At 24.1% G+C, this 23,473-nt stretch overlaps 6 protein-coding genes and 1 long non-coding RNA gene across 10 annotated transcripts; 5 read left to right on the forward strand and 2 right to left on the reverse strand.

Moving 5' to 3' along the window:
- Positions 1-194: 194 nt before the first annotated feature.
- LOC122715363 (ubiquinone biosynthesis monooxygenase COQ6, mitochondrial) lies at positions 195-6,450 on the forward strand. Its single transcript, XM_043937503.1, has 8 exons — positions 195-409; positions 488-678; positions 813-1,052; positions 5,182-5,289; positions 5,351-5,413; positions 5,490-5,800; positions 5,942-6,224; positions 6,305-6,450. The coding sequence occupies exons 1-8, from the start codon at positions 217-219 to the stop codon at positions 6,344-6,346; spliced, it is 1,431 nt and encodes a 476-aa protein (XP_043793438.1). The 5' UTR covers positions 195-216; the 3' UTR covers positions 6,347-6,450.
- On the reverse strand, positions 1,059-4,349 carry LOC122715361 (transient receptor potential channel pyrexia). The gene is made up of 6 exons (XM_043937500.1): positions 4,143-4,349; positions 3,792-4,090; positions 3,526-3,708; positions 3,183-3,468; positions 2,726-3,103; positions 1,059-2,652 (listed from the first exon to the last, which is right to left on the reverse strand). Exons 1-6 carry the CDS (start codon positions 4,245-4,247, stop codon positions 1,099-1,101), a joined length of 2,805 nt encoding a protein of 934 aa, XP_043793435.1. The 5' UTR covers positions 4,248-4,349; the 3' UTR covers positions 1,059-1,098.
- A 175-nt stretch (positions 6,451-6,625) lies between the features above and the next one.
- LOC122715362 (aarF domain-containing kinase 1) lies at positions 6,626-8,882 on the forward strand. Of its 2 annotated transcripts, none has more exons than XM_043937501.1 (2): positions 6,626-7,166; positions 7,242-8,882. In XM_043937501.1, exon 2 carries the CDS (start codon positions 7,296-7,298, stop codon positions 8,862-8,864), a length of 1,569 nt encoding a protein of 522 aa, XP_043793436.1. In that variant the 5' UTR covers positions 6,626-7,166; positions 7,242-7,295; the 3' UTR covers positions 8,865-8,882. The 2 variants fall into 2 exon arrangements, with proteins under 2 accessions (XP_043793436.1, XP_043793437.1); XM_043937502.1 differs by having other exon boundaries at positions 6,626-7,146.
- Positions 8,883-10,813: 1,931 nt separating this feature from the next.
- LOC122715367 lies at positions 10,814-14,003 on the forward strand. Its single transcript, XR_006346816.1, has 2 exons — positions 10,814-11,054; positions 11,873-14,003. It is a non-coding gene; the product is annotated as an uncharacterized LOC122715367 (long non-coding RNA).
- On the forward strand, positions 11,061-11,866 carry LOC122715366. Its single transcript, XM_043937504.1, has one exon. The coding sequence runs from the start codon at positions 11,251-11,253 to the stop codon at positions 11,653-11,655; it is 405 nt and encodes a 134-aa protein (XP_043793439.1). The 5' UTR covers positions 11,061-11,250; the 3' UTR covers positions 11,656-11,866.
- A 2,760-nt stretch (positions 14,004-16,763) lies between the features above and the next one.
- LOC122715213 lies at positions 16,764-17,969 on the forward strand. The gene is made up of 2 exons (XM_043937198.1): positions 16,764-16,772; positions 16,923-17,969. Exons 1-2 carry the CDS (start codon positions 16,764-16,766, stop codon positions 17,511-17,513), a joined length of 600 nt encoding a protein of 199 aa, XP_043793133.1. The 3' UTR covers positions 17,514-17,969.
- Positions 17,970-19,715: 1,746 nt separating this feature from the next.
- LOC122715234 (conserved oligomeric Golgi complex subunit 4) lies at positions 19,716-23,469 on the reverse strand. Of its 3 annotated transcripts, none has more exons than XM_043937257.1 (10): positions 23,385-23,469; positions 22,416-22,613; positions 21,957-22,331; positions 21,596-21,804; positions 21,316-21,511; positions 21,008-21,255; positions 20,710-20,935; positions 20,365-20,631; positions 20,116-20,301; positions 19,716-20,054 (listed from the first exon to the last, which is right to left on the reverse strand). In XM_043937257.1, exons 2-10 carry the CDS (start codon positions 22,482-22,484, stop codon positions 19,797-19,799), a joined length of 2,034 nt encoding a protein of 677 aa, XP_043793192.1. In that variant the 5' UTR covers positions 22,485-22,613; positions 23,385-23,469; the 3' UTR covers positions 19,716-19,796. The 3 variants fall into 3 exon arrangements, with proteins under 3 accessions (XP_043793192.1, XP_043793191.1, XP_043793190.1); XM_043937256.1 differs by lacking the exon at positions 23,385-23,469 and adding an exon at positions 22,696-22,865 and having other exon boundaries at positions 22,452-22,613; XM_043937255.1 differs by lacking the exon at positions 23,385-23,469 and adding an exon at positions 22,696-22,865.
- Between the last annotated feature and the right edge of the window lie 4 nt (positions 23,470-23,473).

Below are 23,473 nucleotides of genomic sequence, written 5' to 3' on the forward strand. Positions count from 1 at the left end.
TAAAATAAAACTTTTAAATAAAAAAAATTTTAAATAATTTAATTAAATTATTTGAATAAGTAAATTAATCTTGTATTATTAAGATTAAAAGAGGCATCGTCCATTATATTTAGCATAATTTTAATATAATTTCTTTTAAAATAATTTCAGTTTGTATACCATAAATGTATATAAATATTTAGGTATAAATTGTATTGAATATAATAGAAAACAAAAATGGCGATTTTCGGAAAAGCAATGATATTTTGTGATGTATTAGCATTAACTTTAAAAAGATGTAAATATATTATTTCTAATGGATCAATGCTTACAGCAAAACCTTTTTCTATCTCTACACAAAATCATGAAAATTATGATATTATTATTACTGGAGGTGGTATGGTTGGATCTACATTGGCATGTGCAATAGGTTAGTCTTTTTCTTTTATTTAAAAATTATATGTAAATTACATTTTAATTATATGTATTTTTTTATATTTTGTAATAGCAAATAATAGAAAACTTGAATGTAAAAAGATTCTCTTATTAGAAAGTAATAAACAACATGAATATAAATCACAAGAAAAATATTCCAATCGTGTAGTTGCTTTAAATAAACAAACACGTTGCTTACTTTCAAGTATAGGAGCTTGGGAACATATTGAAGCAAAACGTTATTCTACAGTACGAAAAATGCAGGTATTAAAATAATGAAAATAATGATAGATGATGAATAATGAAAATATTTTGAAAGATATATTTTAATAATATTTAATTTATTATATTTTTTGTAATAATACAAATATTACAATTAAATATGAAATTTATAGTAGGTTTGGGATGCATGTTCTGATGCTATGATTGTATTTAATGAAGATTATTTGACTGAAGAAATTGCTTATATAGTTGAAAATGATTTATTATTACATGCTGTAAATAAACAATTGGCAGACAAAGAAAATGTAAATATAATTTATAATTCCAAAGTTGAAAATATTAAATTACCTAAAACACAAGAAGAAAATGCAGTAATACAATTACAAGATGGAACGAAATATAAAAGTAAATTATTAGTAAGTAAAAAATATAATAATAAATGAATATTTTAAATATTATTTACTATGTACTAGAATTATTACAATCTCTAACAATGCTTTCAACTTTGCTAATTAATTTATCTAAATGTGTACTAATATTGTAAAAACATCTTTGTAATTCATCTATTATTTCATTTAATTGTTGTTGATTGTTGTCACTAGAGGTTGTACTATAAAGTCGGTTTAATTTAGGAATATCCATTTCTATATTATATGTATTATATATAGGCATTTTTTTTTTCATATTTCGATTTTTTTTTTCAATTACTAAACGATAGATAGCTTTCATTAATTCTCGTGGTAAACGTTTTTCTCGTGGATCATTAGGACGGATATGAATTGTACAGTAATGTGGTGGATGTAACAAAAGTGCACCTTGTCTGCATGCTTTCATTATTGTATTTGGTGCATAATCTAACAATTTAGAAAATAACATATGTTCCAAATGTGCTACTAATTCTGCTCTACGTACTAATCTATCTAATCCAGCACATCTTCTCAATTCTTGTATATCTGATACTGCAAGACCCATCATCAAATTTGCTAAAATTACTGTTACTAAAATGACAAAACTTAAGAACATTAAGTGTGCAGTGCCAGAGTATAAAATTGGTGATTTTGAACTAAAAAATATATCCTCAAATTCTAATTCTCCAGACATCATTACAATAGTTTTTAACAGAGCAATTAATGGATTGTTAAATGAATCATAATTTTTATGTAATACACTGAAACCTAAGGAAAATCCTATTATAAGACATATATAAGCACCTAGGAATTTGAAAAAATTAATTGATACTTGAGTAAACATTTGTATATAAAGGCCAAAAATTGGAAATCTTCCAATCACTGTCATTAATTCTATCCAAATTAATAAAATATCCAAAGCAGCTACATGATATTGCCACTCATGTATTGGAATAATTAATACAATACTTGATAATAATACAACACTCCATTGAAGCCAATTTTCCCATCTTTTAATATAACTGTATATACCATGAATCATTTGAAAAAATTCTTTACTAGCTAATGTCACAGTAAATATTAATACTAGCCAAAAAAATAATTTTCTAAATTTTTCAGTATTTTCAATATTACTCAAGTATGTAATTGCTATATATGCAGTAAGAAAAGCGACAAATATGGAGTGAAATATTAAATTTAATAAAAAAAATTTACGGATTCTTAACCATTTTAAATAAAGAAAGCTTTCGCATAAAGGATGTTTTAATACATGTCTCTGTCCAACTTCCACAAGACACAGCATCAAATCAGTTTCTCCTCTACCACCTGATATCAATGGTCTAAAATCTAATTTCAATTCACAATCAACATCACCTAATTCATGATCATGTAAAGAAATTGCTTGATCTAAGCGAGAAATAAATCGAGGCAATACATCTGGTGTTCTACGTACAATAAAACTTAATGCAGATATACCACCTTTTGTTCTAGCAGTAACATCTGCTCCTTTTGACAATAACATTATTACTATTGATGAACTTTCATTTAATGCCGCAATGTGTAAAGGTGTGTAACCAAATTTATCTGCTTTATTGATTAAAGCACCAGCCTGTTAAAATAAAAAGATTTATAAATTTACACATAAAATAATTTTATATCATCTTTTTAAATAATAAATAAACCTGGAGTAATATTTTCACTAAATCTATTCCTCTAGTAGTTTTTGCAACTGCAGCATGTAATGGAGTACGATCATCATTATCTTCAATATTGACATTAGCACCAATATTTATAAGTATTTCTAAAGTTTCCATGGATTGAGATAAAACTGCTAAGTGCATTGGTGTTTGTCCTCTTGCATTTTTTGCTTCACATATTGCACCAGCATCTAATAACAACTTTGTACATTCAACACTACCTTCTTCAGCTGCTAGATGTAATGGAGTGGACCTCATAGAACCAAATTGAACTCTTACATCTGCTCCATAATTTAATAATAATTTTGTGCATACAATAGAACCTAAACCAGCTGCTACATGCAATGGCGTTTCTGTATAAACCTATTTAATTATCAAATTGAAAAATATCAAAATGAAAAATATAATAATTAAAAATATTATAATATTTATAAATATAAACCTGTGGATTATTAGGAGAGGCACCTGCTTCTAATAAAGCTTTGACACAATCTACTGCATTACTTAAAACAGCATAATAAAGAGGAGTTTTTCCATACATTCCAGCATTTACATCTGCTCCTGATTTTATTAAACATTTAACACAAGCAAGATCTCCAGTAGCTGCAGCACAATGTAAAGGTGTATACTTTTTACTAAAATCCCATTCACATGGATTTGCTCCATATTGTAATAATTTTTCTAAAATCGTTAATGAAGCTGTACATGCAGCCAAATGTAATGGTGTCCTATAAAATTAATGAATTGTTAGTTTAAAATTAAATTTTTTTTATTATCTATCATACCTGCCATCACTATCTCTAACTGAAACTTTTGCATTTTTAGTCAATAAAGCTTTGACTATATCTATATGACCTAAATAACAAGAAACTAAAAGACAAGTGCTTGGCCATCTTAAAAAAAGTTCTGGAACAGTTGTATTTATAGCTGCTTCATTTTCAATATCTAATAAATTATTTTGTATGCGTCTATATTAAATACAATACATAAGAAAATTGAATTATATTTAGTATAATTTTTATGATTATGAATAAATAATTACTTTACTTACTTATTTATAAATAAAGATATGGTAGTTTTGTGAATATCTTCTGTGATGTTTTTATAATCAGTGTTCAAATATTCATCTAAAACTTTATTCAAACTATCTCCATGAAGAGTAGAAATAACAGAAAGTGCTTGCTTTCCTGCTGGAAGATTAGATAGAGCCAAAATAATTTCTTCTATATTCCATGGTTGTTGATTTATTATTTGTCTTTCTTTTATATCACATATAACAGGTTCAGAACTATATTCGGAACTTATACTGCTTTTTTCCATATCATTCATCCAAATATCTTCACAATTTTTCTAAAATTATTGATAATTAACAAATAATATTTAAATTTGTTTATTCACTTACTGTATAATTAGCAATAGAAGGTGATGGAATAACATTTGATTCTTCTTGAGAATTACGATTATTCAGAAATCTATTTAGAAGTGGTTTCTTTTTTAAGATTGACATGCTATCTTGATTTTTTTTTTATTTAATAATTTAATATAAGATTAATAATTAATAATTTAATAAAATAATTTTATTTATAATAATTTTTAATATAAAAAAATTGCAACTATATAATATTCACAAATTATATAATATATATTATTTTTATATTATAAAATATATATTATAAAATATTTAAAAACTATATTTTCAATTATCAATATGGTTCAAATCAAATCTTGATGTTTATAAAAGGCATATATTTAGCTCTGACTACTTCCACATATATATACATATATATACACATACATACACAGTAAAAGAAAATTTTAATTTCTAAATTTTTTTTTCTTTTTATAAATATAAAATATATAATTAAAATTTATTTAATTTTGTACTTAAAAATTTTATTTAAAGAATAATATATATATTTCTATATATAATTAATAACTTTTATAGAAAAAAATTATATGTATATATTATTTCTTTTCTTCTTAATACATACATAGAACAAATATTAAGATTTAAGAAATAATTTTTCACAATTTTTTAAACTTTTTTCATAAATTATTGTTTTTTAATTTGATAATTTAAATATAATTATATGTATATACAAATATAAAATATTTCTAAAATATTTGTAACAAATAATTAAAAATATATAAAAATATTTTAATTTTTATGAAGATAGTAAATTCTACAAAAAATATAAAGCACTTTAAAATAAGATTCAAGATTTCCACTGAAATGTGAAACAGAACTGAAGTTATTTCTAGATGTGTTGTTAGTCTTTCTCCTTCTCTGTAGTTCCCCTTCCTTTAACATAATATACTTACATTATCTTTATCATTATTTCTTTGATATTATAAATTAATTCAATTATTTTTTATTATTATGATAAATTTTATTTGAATCAGGAAATAGTATTAAAAGTTATATTTTTTTGGAATTTCAGATAGGAGCAGATGGTGTAAATTCATTGGTACGTAAAACAATGAATACACAATATGTGAAATGGGATTACAATCAAATGGGTATAGTTGCTACTCTTAAATTATCAGAGGTAAGTCATCATAAAAATGTTATATTATGTCAATATTATATAGATTATATTTTTATTTCAGCCTGGTGAAAATATTGTTGCATGGCAAAGATTTCTACCAAGTGGGCCAATAGCATTACTTCCAGTAATATTCTTTGTTGTTATAAACTAATACTAATTAAATACACCATTAATTTTAATTCTATGGTATATGGTTATAGTTAACAAATGACCTTAGTTCTCTTGTATGGTCATTGCCAATAGATGAAGCAAAAAGACTTTTAAAAGTTTCTGAAGAAGAATTTGTTGACAATATAAACAATGCTTTATGGAAAGTTTATCCAAAAGATGGTATAGTTGAAAGTGGTATGAAAGCACTTCAACAATTACTTGAAGGTTTGTCGTTACAAACTGGTGTAGTAAGACAATTACAACCATCAGTATCTGCTATTTCCGAAGGATCTCGTGCAGCTTTTCCTTTACAATTCGGTCATTCTGTATCTTATGTTCAAACAGGAACTGTTTTAGTGGGGTAAATAAAAAAAATATGAATTTTAAAAATATTTGAAATAATAAATTATATTATGAAATTATATATTATTAATATATTTATATTATATAATTATTTTTATTTTTTTGATGTAATAGATAATTTTTATGTAAAATATTTCAGAGATGCAGCACATAGAGTTCATCCATTAGCTGGTCAAGGTGTAAATTTAGGATTTGGAGATATAACAGTATTAGTTCAACTTCTTGCAGAAGCTGTTATAAGTGGAGTTCCAATAGGAAACGTAATGTATTTGAGAAAATATGAAACATTAAGACAGCGATATAATGTTCCAATAATGTTTGCTATTGATGCATTGCATCGATTATATAATGGAACAGCAGCTCCTATTGTCTTAGTTCGAAGTTTGGGACTACAATTGACAAATGCTATCCCAGTGATAAAGGTGAAATATGTTTCTAAAAATAATAAAATAAAGTATTATGTTTTATTTTATGCTAATTAAAATTTTATTGTTTGTTTTAGAAAGCCTTAATAGAACATGCATCTGGACAAATAGAAACTTAATGATGTTAACATTTAATGTAAATATTTATTAGTATAATATGTAATCAAATTTTGTAATGGCAATAATGTGTAACATATCAATAAAAGTAGAAAGTATAATCTAATATGTTATTTATATTAGAAAAATTATGCTAATTATATTAGTATCTATCAAAAAAAGGAAATACACACATATATATATATATGTATATATAGTGTCTGTGTATATATGTGTGTATACATATATATATACATATATATATATATGTATAAAATATTTGAATATTTTTTGTTGTTAATCATAGTGATAAATTTGTATTATTGATAATATCCAATATTTATTTAATTTTTATTATAAAAAAATTATAACAAAAGAGTAAACCTAATGATTTATAAGATTTATCGAAATGTAACTTCATCGATATCCGAAATAATAACATCGATATGTAAAGAAAAACGATGATCAATGTAAATTGATTATTCCATGTGAGCGAAGGTTAACAGTTTTGAAACGAAAACAGGTTATCATGTTACCTTTCCATAAAAAACAAGTAACTAAACAAATACTAAATAAAATTAATCGGATATTTTTAAAAAAAAAATTTAAAAATTGAAATATTCTCAAATATCATTTTTTAATACATAAATTTTGTCACATCTTTTACATGCACATAGTTTAGGTTATTACGATCTCCGAAATTTATGAACAATTTGTAACTTAGAAAGACATAAGTGAATTACGTAATTTTTTATACTTTATTTCATTTATGTGGTAAGGAGTTATTACTGAGGAAAAAAAATAATTTCGACTATACCACAAAGTAATTTAATACTTATAAAGGTTATAAATACTTATTTATATGATTATTATATTAAAATAGACAAATTTTATTTACTTAAAATTATTTAATTTCAGATCCAAAATATATAAAATTAAACAAAAATTTTGTTATTTTACTTTTAATTGATAATGTTTGTATCCAAAAAATTATTAAAAAGAGCTGCTCTTGGAATACTTGGATTGGGCACATTAGCATCTTTAAGAGCAAATGAATATGATTTGGGATCTATAGGTATTGTACGACTAGGACGTGCTGTAGTTACTGTTTTTATAATTGGAAGACATTATAAAAATGAATTATATGGAACTAATTTAAATCCAAATACCCAAGAATATGTTGACTTAAAATCAAAAGTACATAAATATGGAGCACAAAAACTCTTAGAACTTTGTTGTGCTAATAAAGGTGTTTATATAAAAGTAGGTCAACATATTGGTGCACTAGATTATTTACTGCCACAAGAATATGTTAATACAATGAGGGTATTACATAGCTCAGCACCACAATCATCATTTAAAGATATACTTACTGTTATTAAAGAAGATTTCAAGAAAGATCCATATGAAATATTTGAAAGTATCGATCCTGAACCTTTAGGTACTGCCAGTTTAGCACAAGTTCATAAAGCTGTATTAAAAAATGGTGGTATTGTTGCTGTTAAAATTCAACATCGATCAGTTAAAACAAATTCTTATGTAGATATAAAAACTATGTCAACTTTAGTAAAATTGACATCATTAGTTTTTCCTGATTTTAAATTTGACTGGCTTGTTGATGAAACTAAAAAAAATATTCCTCGAGAACTGGATTTCACTCAAGAGGGAAAAAATGCAGAAAAAATTCAAAATATATTTTCCCATTATCATTGGTTAAAAATACCAAAAATACATTGGGAAATTTCATCACCACGAGTTCTAACAATGGAATTTGTAAAAGGAGGTCAAGTTAATGATTTAAAATATATTCAAAATAGTAATTTAAATCCATATGAAGTTAGCAGTAAATTAGGCCGGCTTTATAGTCACATGATATTTATAGTGGGATTCGTACATTCAGATCCACATCCTGGTAATGTCTTAGTTAGAAAGAAAAATAATGAAGCAGAAATCATACTTTTAGATCATGGATTGTATGCAAATCTTTCAAATGAATTTCGATGGGAATATTCTAAACTTTGGTTGGCAATATTTGATGGCAATAAAACTGCAATGCAAACACATTGTGCTAATTTAGGTGTTACAGATTTGTATGGGTTACTAGCTTGTATGGTATCAGGAAGATCTTGGAATACAATTATGGCTGGTGTCCAAAAAACTAAATATGACATACAAGAAAAAGAAGAATTTCAAAGAGAAATACCAAATTTATTACCACAAATTAGCAATGTATTAGACAAAGTAAACAGACAAATGTTGTTAATTCTTAAAACAAATGATCTTATGCGTTGCATTGAATATTCGCTCAATACAGGATCAAGAATGTCAGGAATGTTAGAAATGTCAAAATGTTGTATACATTCTGTATATGGAGAAAAACTGAAATCTTGTACAAATGTATGGGAAAAATGGAAAATTTCTCTATCTAAACAATGGGCACTCTTTAAAATATCATTATATTATATATACTTAGGGGCATTAAATTTTAATATACAAAATTCTGTTAACTCATTTTTAAAGAATGAATTTTATACTTTTTAATATTACATGTTTCTAGGAAAAATATAAATTTATTTAAATCAAATATGAAATTGATTAAATAATATAATATCTTAAAATATGCTATAATTTTATTAATTTAAACAATTAATTTAAAAAAATATGTAAGTGTTCCTATATAAAATATATGAGTAAAAATTTTTTATTTACTTTTCTATTTCAAATAAATAATTTTTGCCTAACAAAAACAATAATATATTTATACGTTTATATATATGTTTTAATACATATATTTCAAAGTATATTTCAATAATTATGCTAAATTATTGTGCCATACTTTGATCATCTAATGATAATCAAGGTTATATCAGTTCAAGAATAATATTAGATGTTATAAATATGTATATATCTATTTTATATATATATATTTTATATTAATTATCTTTATTTCATTCTTATTATTTATTACTTACCTACCTAATATATAAAAATTTTAATTTTTTTTATTATATGTACATACTTGTATTCAATAATTAAAGAAAACCTTATACCTGACACTTTGTTATATTCAATAAAAATATATGACAATAAATATTAAGCATAAATTATGAATTCGTTTAATAACATTTACATATCTTTAATAACTATTATTTAATTCAAATAAATTAAATAAATAAGTATACATTTACATATATTTAATACGTACGATATAAATATAATCCAATCTTAGGTAATATACTATACATATATATATCTTTTATGTGGCATATACATGTATAATATATATAGATATACTTGTTCCCATGTTAATACAAATTTTAGAAAATTACATTTATATTTAAGATATCTATATATATATATATATATATGATATATATTGCAAAAATAAGAATACGTGCGTCATTCAATAGTCATGATTCAAGAATGTTTTATGACTCACGAAAATATGAAAAAAAATATTTTTATAAGTATTTATTATATTGTATCAATTAACAAAAAATTAAATAAAATAATTATCAATAGCATATGAAATTTAAAGAAAAATTATAAAAAAAAAATTATTAATATACTTTTGTTTTTAAAAATTATATTTTACTTTTTTTATTTTAATAATACATAATATAAAATGTATAAAAAAATTACTTTTTTTAATCAATAAATTTTTCATAGAATTTTAAAGTTATAAATTTCAAAAAACAATTTTTTTATTCTATATTATAAAATAATTCTATATTATAAAATAAGACGCAGAATGGAAAGCATCTTACATTTATTGGGCGTAACAGTTATTCTTGACAATGTTGCCACGTTTTAATTTCTAGAAAATTAAATATTTTTAAATTAATATAAAATTATTTTATTTTTATCATTAAAATTTTTTAATAATATTGTTGAAAAAATAATTATTTATTAAAAGTTCATATTTATTTGTGTATTGAATGTGATTTTAGATTTTTAAAATATTTGTATAAAATTTATAATTTATTATTATAATTTACATAACAAACTTCCTAAATTTATTAAGAAATTTCTTTATTTATTTTATTTTTTACAAGTATTGAATTAAAATAATAAGATCTATTTAATATTGTTAAAATTTACTTGATATTAATTACTTTTATTGCATAATTCTAAATTCATAAATGGTATTTTAAATTTTTATTTTTTGTAATATAATAATATATTTTTCATATAATATATAAACTTGAAAATTATAGAAAATATATAGATATATATTAAAAAACATTGATCGAAACAATGTGAAAAGATTTGGCAACATTGGAAAAGATCTGCAAAGGAAACGTATATGACGTTATACGAAACGATACATGTGATTGGTGAGAAATTGACCATACAACGCATTCATACGCCATAAGTTATTTTCTAAAACCAAAAAATTTTGAAATAATATGCAAAATATATATAAAATTTTTTATAAAGAATATCGCATACATATTTACAATTTAAATGCATATAATTATTTTTTAAAATTTTCAAAAGAATAACACTAATATAAAATTTTTCAAGGAACTATTTTCTATTGATCATGCGTAAGAACACTACATAACGGTAAGCTACGGAGTATATAAAGCCGCCATCAAACGCGCACGAAGGCATTTCCTGAGTCATTTTCGAACGGAGAAGGCTGTATCTTGCTCGGTGATTTATAGTCTTGTGTGTAGTTGTGCAACTTTCTTCCATTGTTCTACAAGAAACACGAGCCAGATACAGGTTGGTGTACTTCTTACTTATTCAATAATTAGGTGAAAAAGTTAAAAAAAAGTTATAAAAGAACGTGAAAATTCTTCAATCAATACTTCGTGCTAACCTATTTCTCAAGAAAGTTAGTTTCGATTAATATTACGACGCCAACGTTGGAAAGAAGGACATTTGGACTTACAAAAATCAACTAAGAAAATTACGAAGCATGGTGGCCACTTCGAGACCTCGAGAAATCGACATCGATAAACCAAGCCATACGGAACAATTGGCTAACTGGATTAGTAGAGTTCGCTGTAAAAAACTGATGTGTCGTCGAAATCGCAAACGTGATTTAAGGATCGAAGCAGTACTGACATATGCTCTTTTCAAAGCTGAACATGAATTACGCAGCAAGCAATTATCTAGAATTTCAAAATGGCAGCAATTTAAAAAACAATTTCTAAAGGATGCGGATTATTCAAATTGTGAATTCTACAATAATGGAGATATTAAAAATTCGAAGTCGTGCCAAGAAAATAACCCTTGGCAAGGTCCTTTATGTCCTGAATTAAGTAGTTTAGACAATTTCATGTCTAAATTGGGGCAAATTAAAGTACCACTGCAACGATGAAGGAATAAATAAAATATGAGTGATCAGGTCTGAAAAACCTGCGTCAGCGTCAAATCCAGTTTAAAAAGAAGATATTTAGCAGTTTTGTCCACAAAACGTTGACATTTAACAACTAAATGGAAACTCGAACCATAATGCAGTACCGTCGCATCGGTGCTGTGGGAATAGAAGTCACATTACTATCCTGGTGGTATATCTGGATATTTTTTACTTGCAGTCTCACCGTTTGAGATGGCATTGGGACGGGCGGAGGAACTTGCTGTTTGCAGCGATGCTGGGCGTACCGCAGAATTGGGGACCCCATGTTCTCTAGTCTCTACACCTTTCATTGGTTTGGTTTGTAAACTGTATCGGAACCAATGCATTTCTATTTGCAATTTTTTGTAATATACCAATCGAGTCCGTCAAACATGTTCAAAGAGCGTTTGATTCGATATTTTTTTTTTTTCAGAAGTATGGCGGTTTACATAAAAAATATGTACTTATATAGCTTAAAGAAAATTTGTGTAGTCAATTAATCTATAGATTTAATAGCGTTTTAAATGTTTACTTAATGATGAAAGAATAATTTTATGTAGATTTTGTAATTATTTATAAATGTTAATTAACAGTTTTGTAAATATTGTGATACAGCAAAACAGCAGCGGAAAAAATAAAAAAGAATAATAAAAATTGAAAATGTTAATAATTTTCCTATGATTTTTAAATCGCCATATTAATGCCAAAAATCCTTTTCAGTCCAGCATACTACATAAAATTCTGTCGAACGCAAGAGTGTCCCGCACGTGTGTCCAGGCTGTTGGTCGTCATCGGCGACACTATTTGGCCTGTCTATATATGAGATAAGGAATGGTGAGAGGATTGGTATGGGATAAACAAAGGGGCAAAATCTTTGTTTTTAGAAATTTGCACACCACGATCAAGTCGTACATAAACGTCTCATGTTCGCGCTTCCGTATCTTGAACATCCGAGCATCAACTAATTCAAAAATCAATGTGATGCGCGATATACATAGGCTTACTGTGACATACTGCAGCAACCTCGAGCAAGTTCTATTTTGGTGAGCTAATCCCTTCTGTTCGTTACCTGTGCAAATATATTTTCTCAGGTCCAGAAAAATTTTTCCAATGTTTATGCAACTGAGTTCTATATATGGGTTTCCCTGGCTTATTAATAATCCTGTTCAAAGTTGATCAAGCTGGACACTAGACATATATGTTGTCCCATTTGAATTAAAATATATAAAAGTTTCAAGGTATGGAGTAAATTAAACACATCTTTCTTGAATTTAGATGATCCAGTAAGGCGAGTTATTGCAAGTAGCACAACTAATTTTAATAATAGGCATGCATATAAAATATAAAAAGCTCAATTTGAATAGGAAATTGCTATAAATTTTTACTAGTATTATATTACATACATTTTTTTTGGGAGTCATTATTGGATGCTTACTTTTCACAGATTTTGATATTACTTCACTTACTCATTGGGTGGTAGAGCAAGAAGAACTTCATGTATTATTAGATTAACAGCTAAAAAAAAAGATTCCTGATAAGTGATATGCAACAGGGTTATGGAAGTAAAGAGACTGATTTATATTACAGTTCAATTGATACGAGAAACTACATTGGGAATTAATGAATACTCTGAAAAAATTTTTTAATGATAGTAGGGAAGCAGTAATACAAGGATGAGCAAGCAGGATATTTCTAAATTAAATTTTTAAGTATAACATGTAGATAATATTTTTATATTTTGATGTTTTTAAAAAACAAAATTGTTTAATGTTTTTAAATTCCAAGGAAATACATCATCAATGATTCTCGGACGTTATTGGAAATTGCTTACAATTAATTATATAATTATAATTAAGCAAGTAAAGGTTTGATTTGAAGTAAAGGTTTGATTTGAAGTTTGTTTAAAGGAATTTAATTTCTTCTACACATGGTTGCAAATGCAATGTGAAGTATCATGCTTTTATAATTGTTTTAAATATTTTTTCTTGAAATATTGTGGTTCGGGTGTTTGTTTTGTACTACAGGAATACCCAATTTCGTACTCATGGTGTACAACTAAACAACTACAAGCAGTTATTTCTATTCCTGGAACTTGTTGGATTCGTTGCAAAGTGGTATGTTGATGAGAATGATTTAGTTCTGAGTTGTAGGGGTGGGAGGGAGTTATTATGTTTCAGCTAAGCTTGGATAGAGAGAATCCATTTAATCGACGAGGTATATAAAGATGCACTTAAAATATATTTTGGTCCTAATTGGATACATATGAATAACTTAATCTTGATAAATATCGCATAATTTATATATCTATTTATATAACTGCATTTTTGACATGAAATATTGATCAAAAAAAAAAAAAAGGTAAAAAAAATCCGATTTTTAAAATAGAAAAGGTATGTTTTGGTTGAAGGTAACAATTTAATATGATAAATGACTTGTAATAAACATTAAATAGTGTTAAGAAAATCGAGAAATAGATGAAATTATTATGTAAGCTGCAGGTTTAATATTATATTTATCTTTCATCATAGTGGATGCTATATATTTTAATGATATTTTATAATAATGGAGATATATCCTATATATTTTATATGCAATATGCAATACCAGAAAATAATTCTACAATTTCAACTATTTGAACTATTCACAATTATAATAGATAAACATGATATAATATATTTCATTCGGCTGCTGAAGAAATTTAATTGACAATGGGAACAAGTTTCTGCTAAAAGAAGAGTAAAATTGATTGTAATATATATCATTGTTTATTATTTTACGTTTAAATATTTTAGACCTACAAAAAATGATATACATTTAATTTTAATAAATATATATTGAAGTTACATTTGATCTTGATATTTTTATAATTTATCAAGACATATAAGATGTAGATCTTATAGGAAAAAGGAGACAAAGGAATATAGGAAAGGTGCCGATCGTTTTATTTTTTCACAATGAGAAAAGGGGCGGATTAGTATATATTTCAAATAATTTAAATATAAAATCAGCTAAAGCATGTTTAATAAGCATGGTAGTGTTATATTCATGGAAATGCTCAAATTATCGTTATTTAAATGTACCTGTTTTGGCTGTTTTGGATGTTTGTGATTTTTGCTTCAGGAAATTGAAGACAATTTTATTCTTATATGAATTCTATAAGTTTCCTATTCTATGGAGAAAAATCATACCATGAAATACCTGAACATGTATGTATCGTATGAATATTATTTTTATTATATTTACAAAAAGTTGTCTGATATATTAGTATAAATATCAAATTTATATTCAAGATAACGATAACATTTAATAAATTTATGAAAATAAGTTTCCAATTATATTTAAGTATGATAATAAATTGGAATAAATTTTTATTGAAATTTTTTATTTGAAAGAAAAAGATGAAGGATTAAATTACTAATTCTATAGTATTTAGATACATTTCAGAAAATGTGATAAAGACAAAATTTTTTAAATGGAAAAGAGGTTACATCGTTATGTCATCTTAACTGATACTTGACTAAGACTTGGCAGAGTCTAAATTTATTTTAGATAATAAGAAAGTACAGTATGTGTCAGATAAATTAAATGTTCAAAAAATTTTATGTATTTTAAAAACATTTAAAATATATCATTAAAAGTAATCTCAATTATATCAAGACTAGTTTATCTAAATTGATAAACATGAGTTTTCATCTTCGATTTTACTTTTTGAAGAAAATTATCAAATATTAAATTGAATATATCTATTCAAGAAAAATTTAAATCAAGATAAATTGTGTTACAACTTGAACTGTTTTATGGCATAGTATACTGATATACTTATGTTCAATTAAATGGATCATTGGATAATTGGAATGCTAAACAAGATTTTTAAATTAATAACTTTCTAAATCTCTTAATTAGAAAGGAAATTCGAATTTATTCTATTTTTTTCTATTGAGAATTATTTTAAATCTAATAAATAATGATCTGAAATTAACTTGAGTAAAATCTGTCATATATACAACAGTTGAAGATTTTGAATGTAAAAAAATTGAAATAGAATTTAAATTTTCATTAAAAAGTAAGAATCATTTAACAAAATACATTTTTAATTAAATACATGATATTAAATACATGATATCAGTAATAAATTTTTTCATTTCAGATTTAATGATAAGTGTATATTTTCAGAATATATTTGAAAATACATTTAAAAAAATATAAAATATATGAAAAAAAATTGAAATAATTTTTTTTATGATAAAAAATAATAAATATAAAATGAATAGAATAATAGAAATAGAAATAGTAATCTATAATATTTGGCATAATTCGAATTGTTAAAAATAATTATATTCTTTGAATCATAGCTTAGTTTGAATTAAATCATTTAAAATACAAATATTATACAAATATTAAAATCATATTAAAATACAAGTTTCAATTTGGATGTAATTAAAAGACTATACTATCATAAAAATATCATAGAAGAAAAAACGAAGTTGATTATATAATATATTGTGAAAGAAATATAAGAATAATAGTTTAAAATCTGAAAATTAACAAAAATTTTCATAATGAATTCTTATGAATAAAAATATTAACACAAAATTTAATGGAATTTAAAAAAAAAAAATATTTCTAAAATTTTCTACTAATTTGAAATCTGAAGAAGAATTTTAAAATAGAAGTGAAATCTGAAAAAATTATATCTAAAAATAATAATGTAAAATTTTATGAAAATCAAAAAAGATTTTATATAAAATCAAAAAGGATTTATATTGATATTCAAAAAATTTAAATTGTATTCACTACATGTTATTTCATAAAATTTAGAAGAGAATCAACGTGGGATTTTATGGTATCCATTATTAAAAATTATTAAAATTATTATTAAAAATTCTTTTGAAGAAAATGTAGATCTAATTGGCTGACTACTACATATTCACAAAAATAAATACGAAATATTGGCCGAAAGTAATACACATCTATAAATAAGATTATATAATATATGTCAATGAATAAAAGATGAGTATTTAATTTTGCCTATGTGAGCAAAAGACAAAATAGTTTTTTGCAACTGCAACGAATAAATGAAAAATTTAATAATGGAGGATGCTTATCAATTCAATAAGATTTTATAAAATCCAAATAAGAATATCAATCCGAAACTACATGAGATTCAAAAAAGATTATCAACGTAGATTTTTGTAGAATTTAAAGAAAGCTATTAACATGAATCTTTATAGGATTCAGAGGAGACTTAGTGTCTTTTAAAATTCAAAGGTGATTATCAATGTGGGATTCAGAAGAAACTATTAACCCAAGATTTCGAAAATTTCAAAAAAGACTATCAACGTGGAACTTCATGGGATTTAGAGAGGCTATCGACGCAAAACTTCGTAAGATTCAGAAGAGGTTATCGACGCGGAACTTCGTGGGATTCAAAGAAGACTATCGACGCGGGACTTCGTGGGATTCAAAGAAGACTATCGACGCGGGACTTCATGGGATTCAAAGAAGACTATCGACGCGGGACTTCGTGGGATTCAAAGAAGACTATCGACGCGGGACTTCGTGGGATTCAAAGAAGATTATCAACGCCGGACTTCGTGGGATTCAAAGAAGACTATCGACGCCGGACTTCGTGGGATTCAAAGAAGACTATCGACGCCGGACTTCGTGAAATTCAAAGAAGACTATCAACGCCGTATTTCGTGGGATTCAAAGAAGATTATCAACGTGGGACTTCGTGGGATTCAAAGAAGATTATCAACTCCGAATTTCGTGGGATTCAAAGAAGATTATCAACATGGGACTTAATGGAATTCAAAGAAGATTATCAATGCGGAACTTAATAATAGATAATTAATACGGAATTTTATAGGATTGAAGGAAAGCTATCAACGCAACTTCGTATTCAAAAAAAATCATCGACGAACTTTGTGTAATCCAAAAAAAACTGTCATTGCCGGATATCATTCGGCAATCGGCATCCGGGATTCAAAAGGAATATTAAAAAGGACTTAATGAAATTCAAATGTTAGCGAAATAAATTTTTAAAAATATAAAAAATTATTGAAATTAAAATTAGAAACATCTCAAATTGTGATATTGTGAAATTTATCAAATAGAGTTAATAGAAGTGTGTTACTTAATTGAATTTTCTAAAGAAAGAATCTGCCTATTTTTGTTTTATGCATTCTCATATATATAATATTGCTGTATTAACAGATTCATACACTATGATAATATGTTCAATGAAATTGGCAAACTATATGTGAATGAAATGGAAATAAATATATTAAATAGAATTCTTTTTTTTAATCGAGTATCGATCGATCAATCATTCAAATATAGTTATATATTTTCTAATTTTTATTTGCAAAAAAATAATTTTAGCAATTTTGTTTTATACTTGCAAAGTAAAGTATATGAAAATTTTATTTTTTCCAATTTTTACTTGATCAAGATATCACGAATAAAATATAATGAATAAAACATAAATATCTATTTTTCAAAAAATGTTATTGATAAATTTTTATTTTTTAACAAATCAATATTGTATATGTATCATAGTCTTTATATACGAATAAAATGATAAAATGTTAAGCATTATATAAATTTTTTATACTCTTAAATATCGTGACATTTTATTTCCAATAGCTTAATTCAGAAAAGAATTGTTTGGCAATCATAAGTCCATATTTTTTAATTATCGGCAGAATATAAGATGTTAAGAATATAAATATATACAATATATATACAATATTGTAAATTAAAAACTATATAACTTGGATTGTTATGAAACTTAAAAATAAAGCTTTATTATTAAAAAATTTTATTCAAAAAAAATTATTTTTTATTATTAAATTTCATATATGAAATAACTGTAGTAATAAACAAATAACAAAATATTAAATAAATTATTGATATTAATTTATAGAAAATTATATTTCTGATAATAAATTAAATTAAAATAAACAATTTTAAGTAATACTGATAATATTCAATCAAGTAGAATAGATTTTTTAATGGATTATATATTCTGAAATATCGATCGCATAAAAAATCAGTACTTCCTATAATTTAAAACGGTAAATATATGGCAAGAATTATATTTAATTTAATCAAAATTTGATGAAGTTTCTAGATTTTAAAAATAATTTCTTTAATGTAATTCCACATTGTAATAAAATTGTCAATCAATTATAAACAGAAAAAATCAGTTAAATATAAAATAATAAATTAACAAATTAATGATCAGATAAAATTTTGAACTTTGTAACTTATTCAGCTTTAAATGTATCGTACTAACTAATGTTATCTCTTTAGTACCAAAAATATGTCTTTAAAAAAAAGATAAGATGGAATAAAATTTGAGAATTATCTTAAAAGCACTGATTCTTCAATTTTTATTTTATTTTATTTTCATCATTTTATCATTACTTGTTTTTTTGTTTATATTTGTTTTTGATATATAATGACTACAGAAAATACAATGTATTAATTGAATATATATTTTGTTTTTAAATTACAATGTATTTTAATCTTTAAAATAAAAAATATAAATATTTTAATTTTATTTAAAATAATTTAAAATATAAATATTTTAATTTTTATTTTTTAATGTAATGTTCAAGACTTTATAAAACATATTTTATTACATTATGCGAATGTTTTGATGTTGAGATCTATAATAGAATATATGTTGTAATTCTTGTTAGTAATTTTATATTGAAATCTAATTATATAATTATAATTCCAATTATTATTAACATTGCAATTATTTTGAGTCGAATTGATAATTTAAAAAAAAAAATTAAAATGATAAGGAAATTATAATATAATATTGTTATATATATAATATTATATATAATATATATATATAATATATTATATATATATATATAATATATTATATATAATATATATAATATTTTTCATGTAAAAAATGATGAAAAAATGCACTAAATATTAGTTTGTGCTTCATCTATGGTTCAATTTTAAATCAAAATAATATTTTAAATTTTTATTAATTATAAATAAAAATATTAGAATGAATGTTTGCCAAATTTTATTTTTATTGACTATTTATTATATTTTTTTATATACATATTAATAATATAATTGGATAGATATTAAAGTTTTAATCTTTTTACATCTTCTGGACGAAAATCTATTCTCATAGAAGCAATACGTCGAACTTCAGCAGGTGTTAATCTCCATGCTATTGCATCTGCACCACAATAATCTGCTAGTTCTTCCACTTTTTCAACACTTAATATAGTAGCTATTTGAGTTAATCGTGCAAACTTATCACGTACAGACCAAGAAGTAACAGCAGCTAAGTAACTTGCCAATGATCTTATTTCTTTATCAAGTATGAGACCTCCTGCCTAAATAATTTAATTGATTATTAAAAGAAATAAAATAAAGAATATCATAAAATATACATACTCTGTTAAATGTAGATTTCAATACAACTTTTTCTAAACGAGCTGTGACTTCGGCAGTAAGAAGACCAATTAAGGCATCATAATTAGATGTTGTTAAACTACCTTTAAAACTTTGAAGTAAACCTTCTAAATTCATAATTAAAGTTTGTACAAAAGGTTCTTCCGTTTCATATCTTAATAAGTCATCCTATGAAATTTTACATATTTACAATTATGCATATTTACAATTATATATTAACATAATTTTTACCTCGTTTATATGATGATCTACAGATAAAAATGCATCGACCCAAGGTGTGACTCTTGGTTTGACGGCACTTATTCGCAATTGTTCTAAGCCATAATCAGTAACAGCTCGCAAAATCGACATAACACTTTTTAAGCCAGACAGGCAGCTATCGATTTTACCTCTATCTTTATTTTGCATATTAGGAAATGTTGCATCTATTTCTGGACTAAGACTTTTACATAGCGTTTCGACATACTCAATACTTACATCAGTATTATTTAGATAAGCCTATATTATATAAGAAATGTATAAATGAATTAATATGTAACAAATATTAAATAATTTCAACATTATAATCAATTTTACCAAAAATGTTAAACGTGCGAGTTCCGTATCTGAAGTTTGTAAACGACCATGTTGTATACTTGTTGGAAGAAGAGCATTATAAGCTTGTGTTAAATCTAAATATCCTGCTGGATAACCTTGTCGTAATCGATTTCGTAATCTATTTGCAAATTCCCCTTCTAATATACCACAAGCCATATTAACAACAGCACAAACACCATCTATACTCCAACTTGACATAGAACGCCTATATGTGAAAATTTTAAAAATATAATAAGTATATATTTATGATGTAGTACAATGTAAATTTTTTCAATACCTTATACATTTTTGCACTATAAAGAATACATCATCAACCATACTAGATGTTTGTTGATCTTGATCTAAAGTATCCATTCCTAATGCTTTATTTACACTTTCTTCAAGAAAATATCTTTCTAAAGCAAGATAAGCACTTAGAAGTTCTTGCATGCCATGTGCTAAATCAGAATTATTTATAATATTTTCGAATTCACTTATTAAATTTTTGTATTGCATATCATTTGTTGCGCTAATTTCGATATCATTCTATAATAAAAATATAATAATGCTATACAATTTTTATGTTATAAAAAATATTTAACTTACTTTAACTCTTCTTTTTAAAAATCTAATGTATAATTCTGCACGTGAATGCATTATAGTAATTTCTCCCAATAATAAGTCAAAATCTTTAGGATCTGCCCTTTCAGAATTTGATTTTCGAACATGTTCATTTACAATCTGTACTTTTTTAGATATATATCGGTGTTTCATAAATTCTGCAATAATCTTTTTAATTTGTCTAAATTTGATATAAGTAAATAATACATGTTATTTTTAAGAATATACATAGTTTTTTTTATATATATTAGTAGAAATAATATACCTATCACATTCTTTTTGTAAAATAGAAATAGTCATTAATAATCTTCCAGGACCATAATATGTTTCAATTATTGGTTGATGTATCTCCACAATACGAGCAATTCCTTCAAATAGTAACGTCATGGTATCAGAAAAGATAACTGATGCTCTTTTATCATTACTTTTTATTTCCAAAGCTGCTTTTAAATTTTTTTGAGCTGTTTCTTGCAACTAATTGAACAAATTATAATGAATGATATAATATATGATAATGAAACGAATTATAACAAAGTAAAAAGTATTAAGAATATATATATATAAAATTATATAAAATATATAATATTTGAAAATTAAATATTTGAAAAAAACCATATATTTATTACCTTTGTGCATAAATAACTACAAAATTTTTTAAGACCTTCAATATGCATTCCTAATAAAGGAAATATTTTAAAAAATCTTTCAACAGATGCAAGATCTTCTGATTTTACTGCTTCATCGAATTTATGAGTAACTACAGTTCTAAGTTGTAATGCAGCTTGTTGTAATGTAATCAAAGAAGAACTAATATTAGTGTGATCCATTAAAATGTCTTCAGCTGTTCTTTCTAATAATTGTTGATCCATTGATAAATAACGATGAACATGTGCTGCACCTTGTTCATAATCTTCATTACGTAATGCCATAGCTACTCCTTCACTACATAATTGTAAGTCAAGAATGTCATTAACACGTCTTTGACATTCATATACTCTACTCTATAATTATATATATAATTATATATTATAAATAATAAAAAAAATTATTCTTAATCGTATAATTAATATTATAATTTAACTTACCCTTGCTAAATCTAATTGTCTTACTTTAGCACTTACATTTTCTGCTAATTCATTAGTACATGTAATCATATTACAAAATTTTTCTCCTTCTGTACGTATTACAACTACATTAGGTAATACCTTACTTATATTTTGTAATTTCGCTTCTACATGACATTGTCTTGAAAGTATATTTTCTAAATTTTTTTCTATTTTAACCTGCAATTAAATAATTATTTTTTTCAATAAGTGTGAACTAATTTTTAAAAATATAAAATAAAAATATTAAATTTAGAAAAACCTCATCTTCTGATAATTTATTAAGTATTTGAGTTAGATTTTCTTCATTTAGAGATAAATCCATGATACACATTGTATTAATAATGATAATAGTAAATTATAGAAATATTGATTATAATATAATAAATTTATTAAATACTCTCAAATTTATATTTAAAAACAATTCTAAACTTAATTTCATTAAAAAATGAAATTTATATTAATAAGAAAAAAATAATTTAATCATATATAATTAAAAATTTTTTAATTTGTTACATTGTTTAACATATTTAAAACTCAATATAAATGATTAGAAAATTTAATAATGAAGTATCTTTTACTTTATTTTTTTAAATTTACTTTTATTCCATTAGATTAATAATTTTAATCACTAAATTAACAAATGAATAATACAAAAAATTATATATTTTCATTAAAATTTTATTATATTATATTTTTTGAATTATTTATTTATAAATATTTATTTTATTGTTTTCAAAGGGATAAAATAAATATAAAAAAATATATTAAAATTGCATATTAATAACTAAATCAAATTATTATTTTTTATAAAAAAAAAAATGTTCTGGAAAACTTTTGCTACAAGATCAATTTTATCTATAAATTTTTATAATATAAAATATAAATAGACAAATAAAAATTGAGATCAGTTACAGATATTCATGGATATCAGTATAAATGAAAATTCACCAATGACAACGCCTTTAAGGTATTCTACACATGTATCGAAACGTCCCACGCATCGCGCGTGGTTTCTGTAGGAAGTTGAGTTCTTTCCG

Source organism: Apis laboriosa, unplaced genomic scaffold (genome assembly GCF_014066325.1).
Source record: "Apis laboriosa isolate Shangri-la unplaced genomic scaffold, ASM1406632v1 scaffold34_cov151, whole genome shotgun sequence".
NCBI lineage: Eukaryota > Metazoa > Arthropoda > Insecta > Hymenoptera > Apidae > Apis > Apis laboriosa.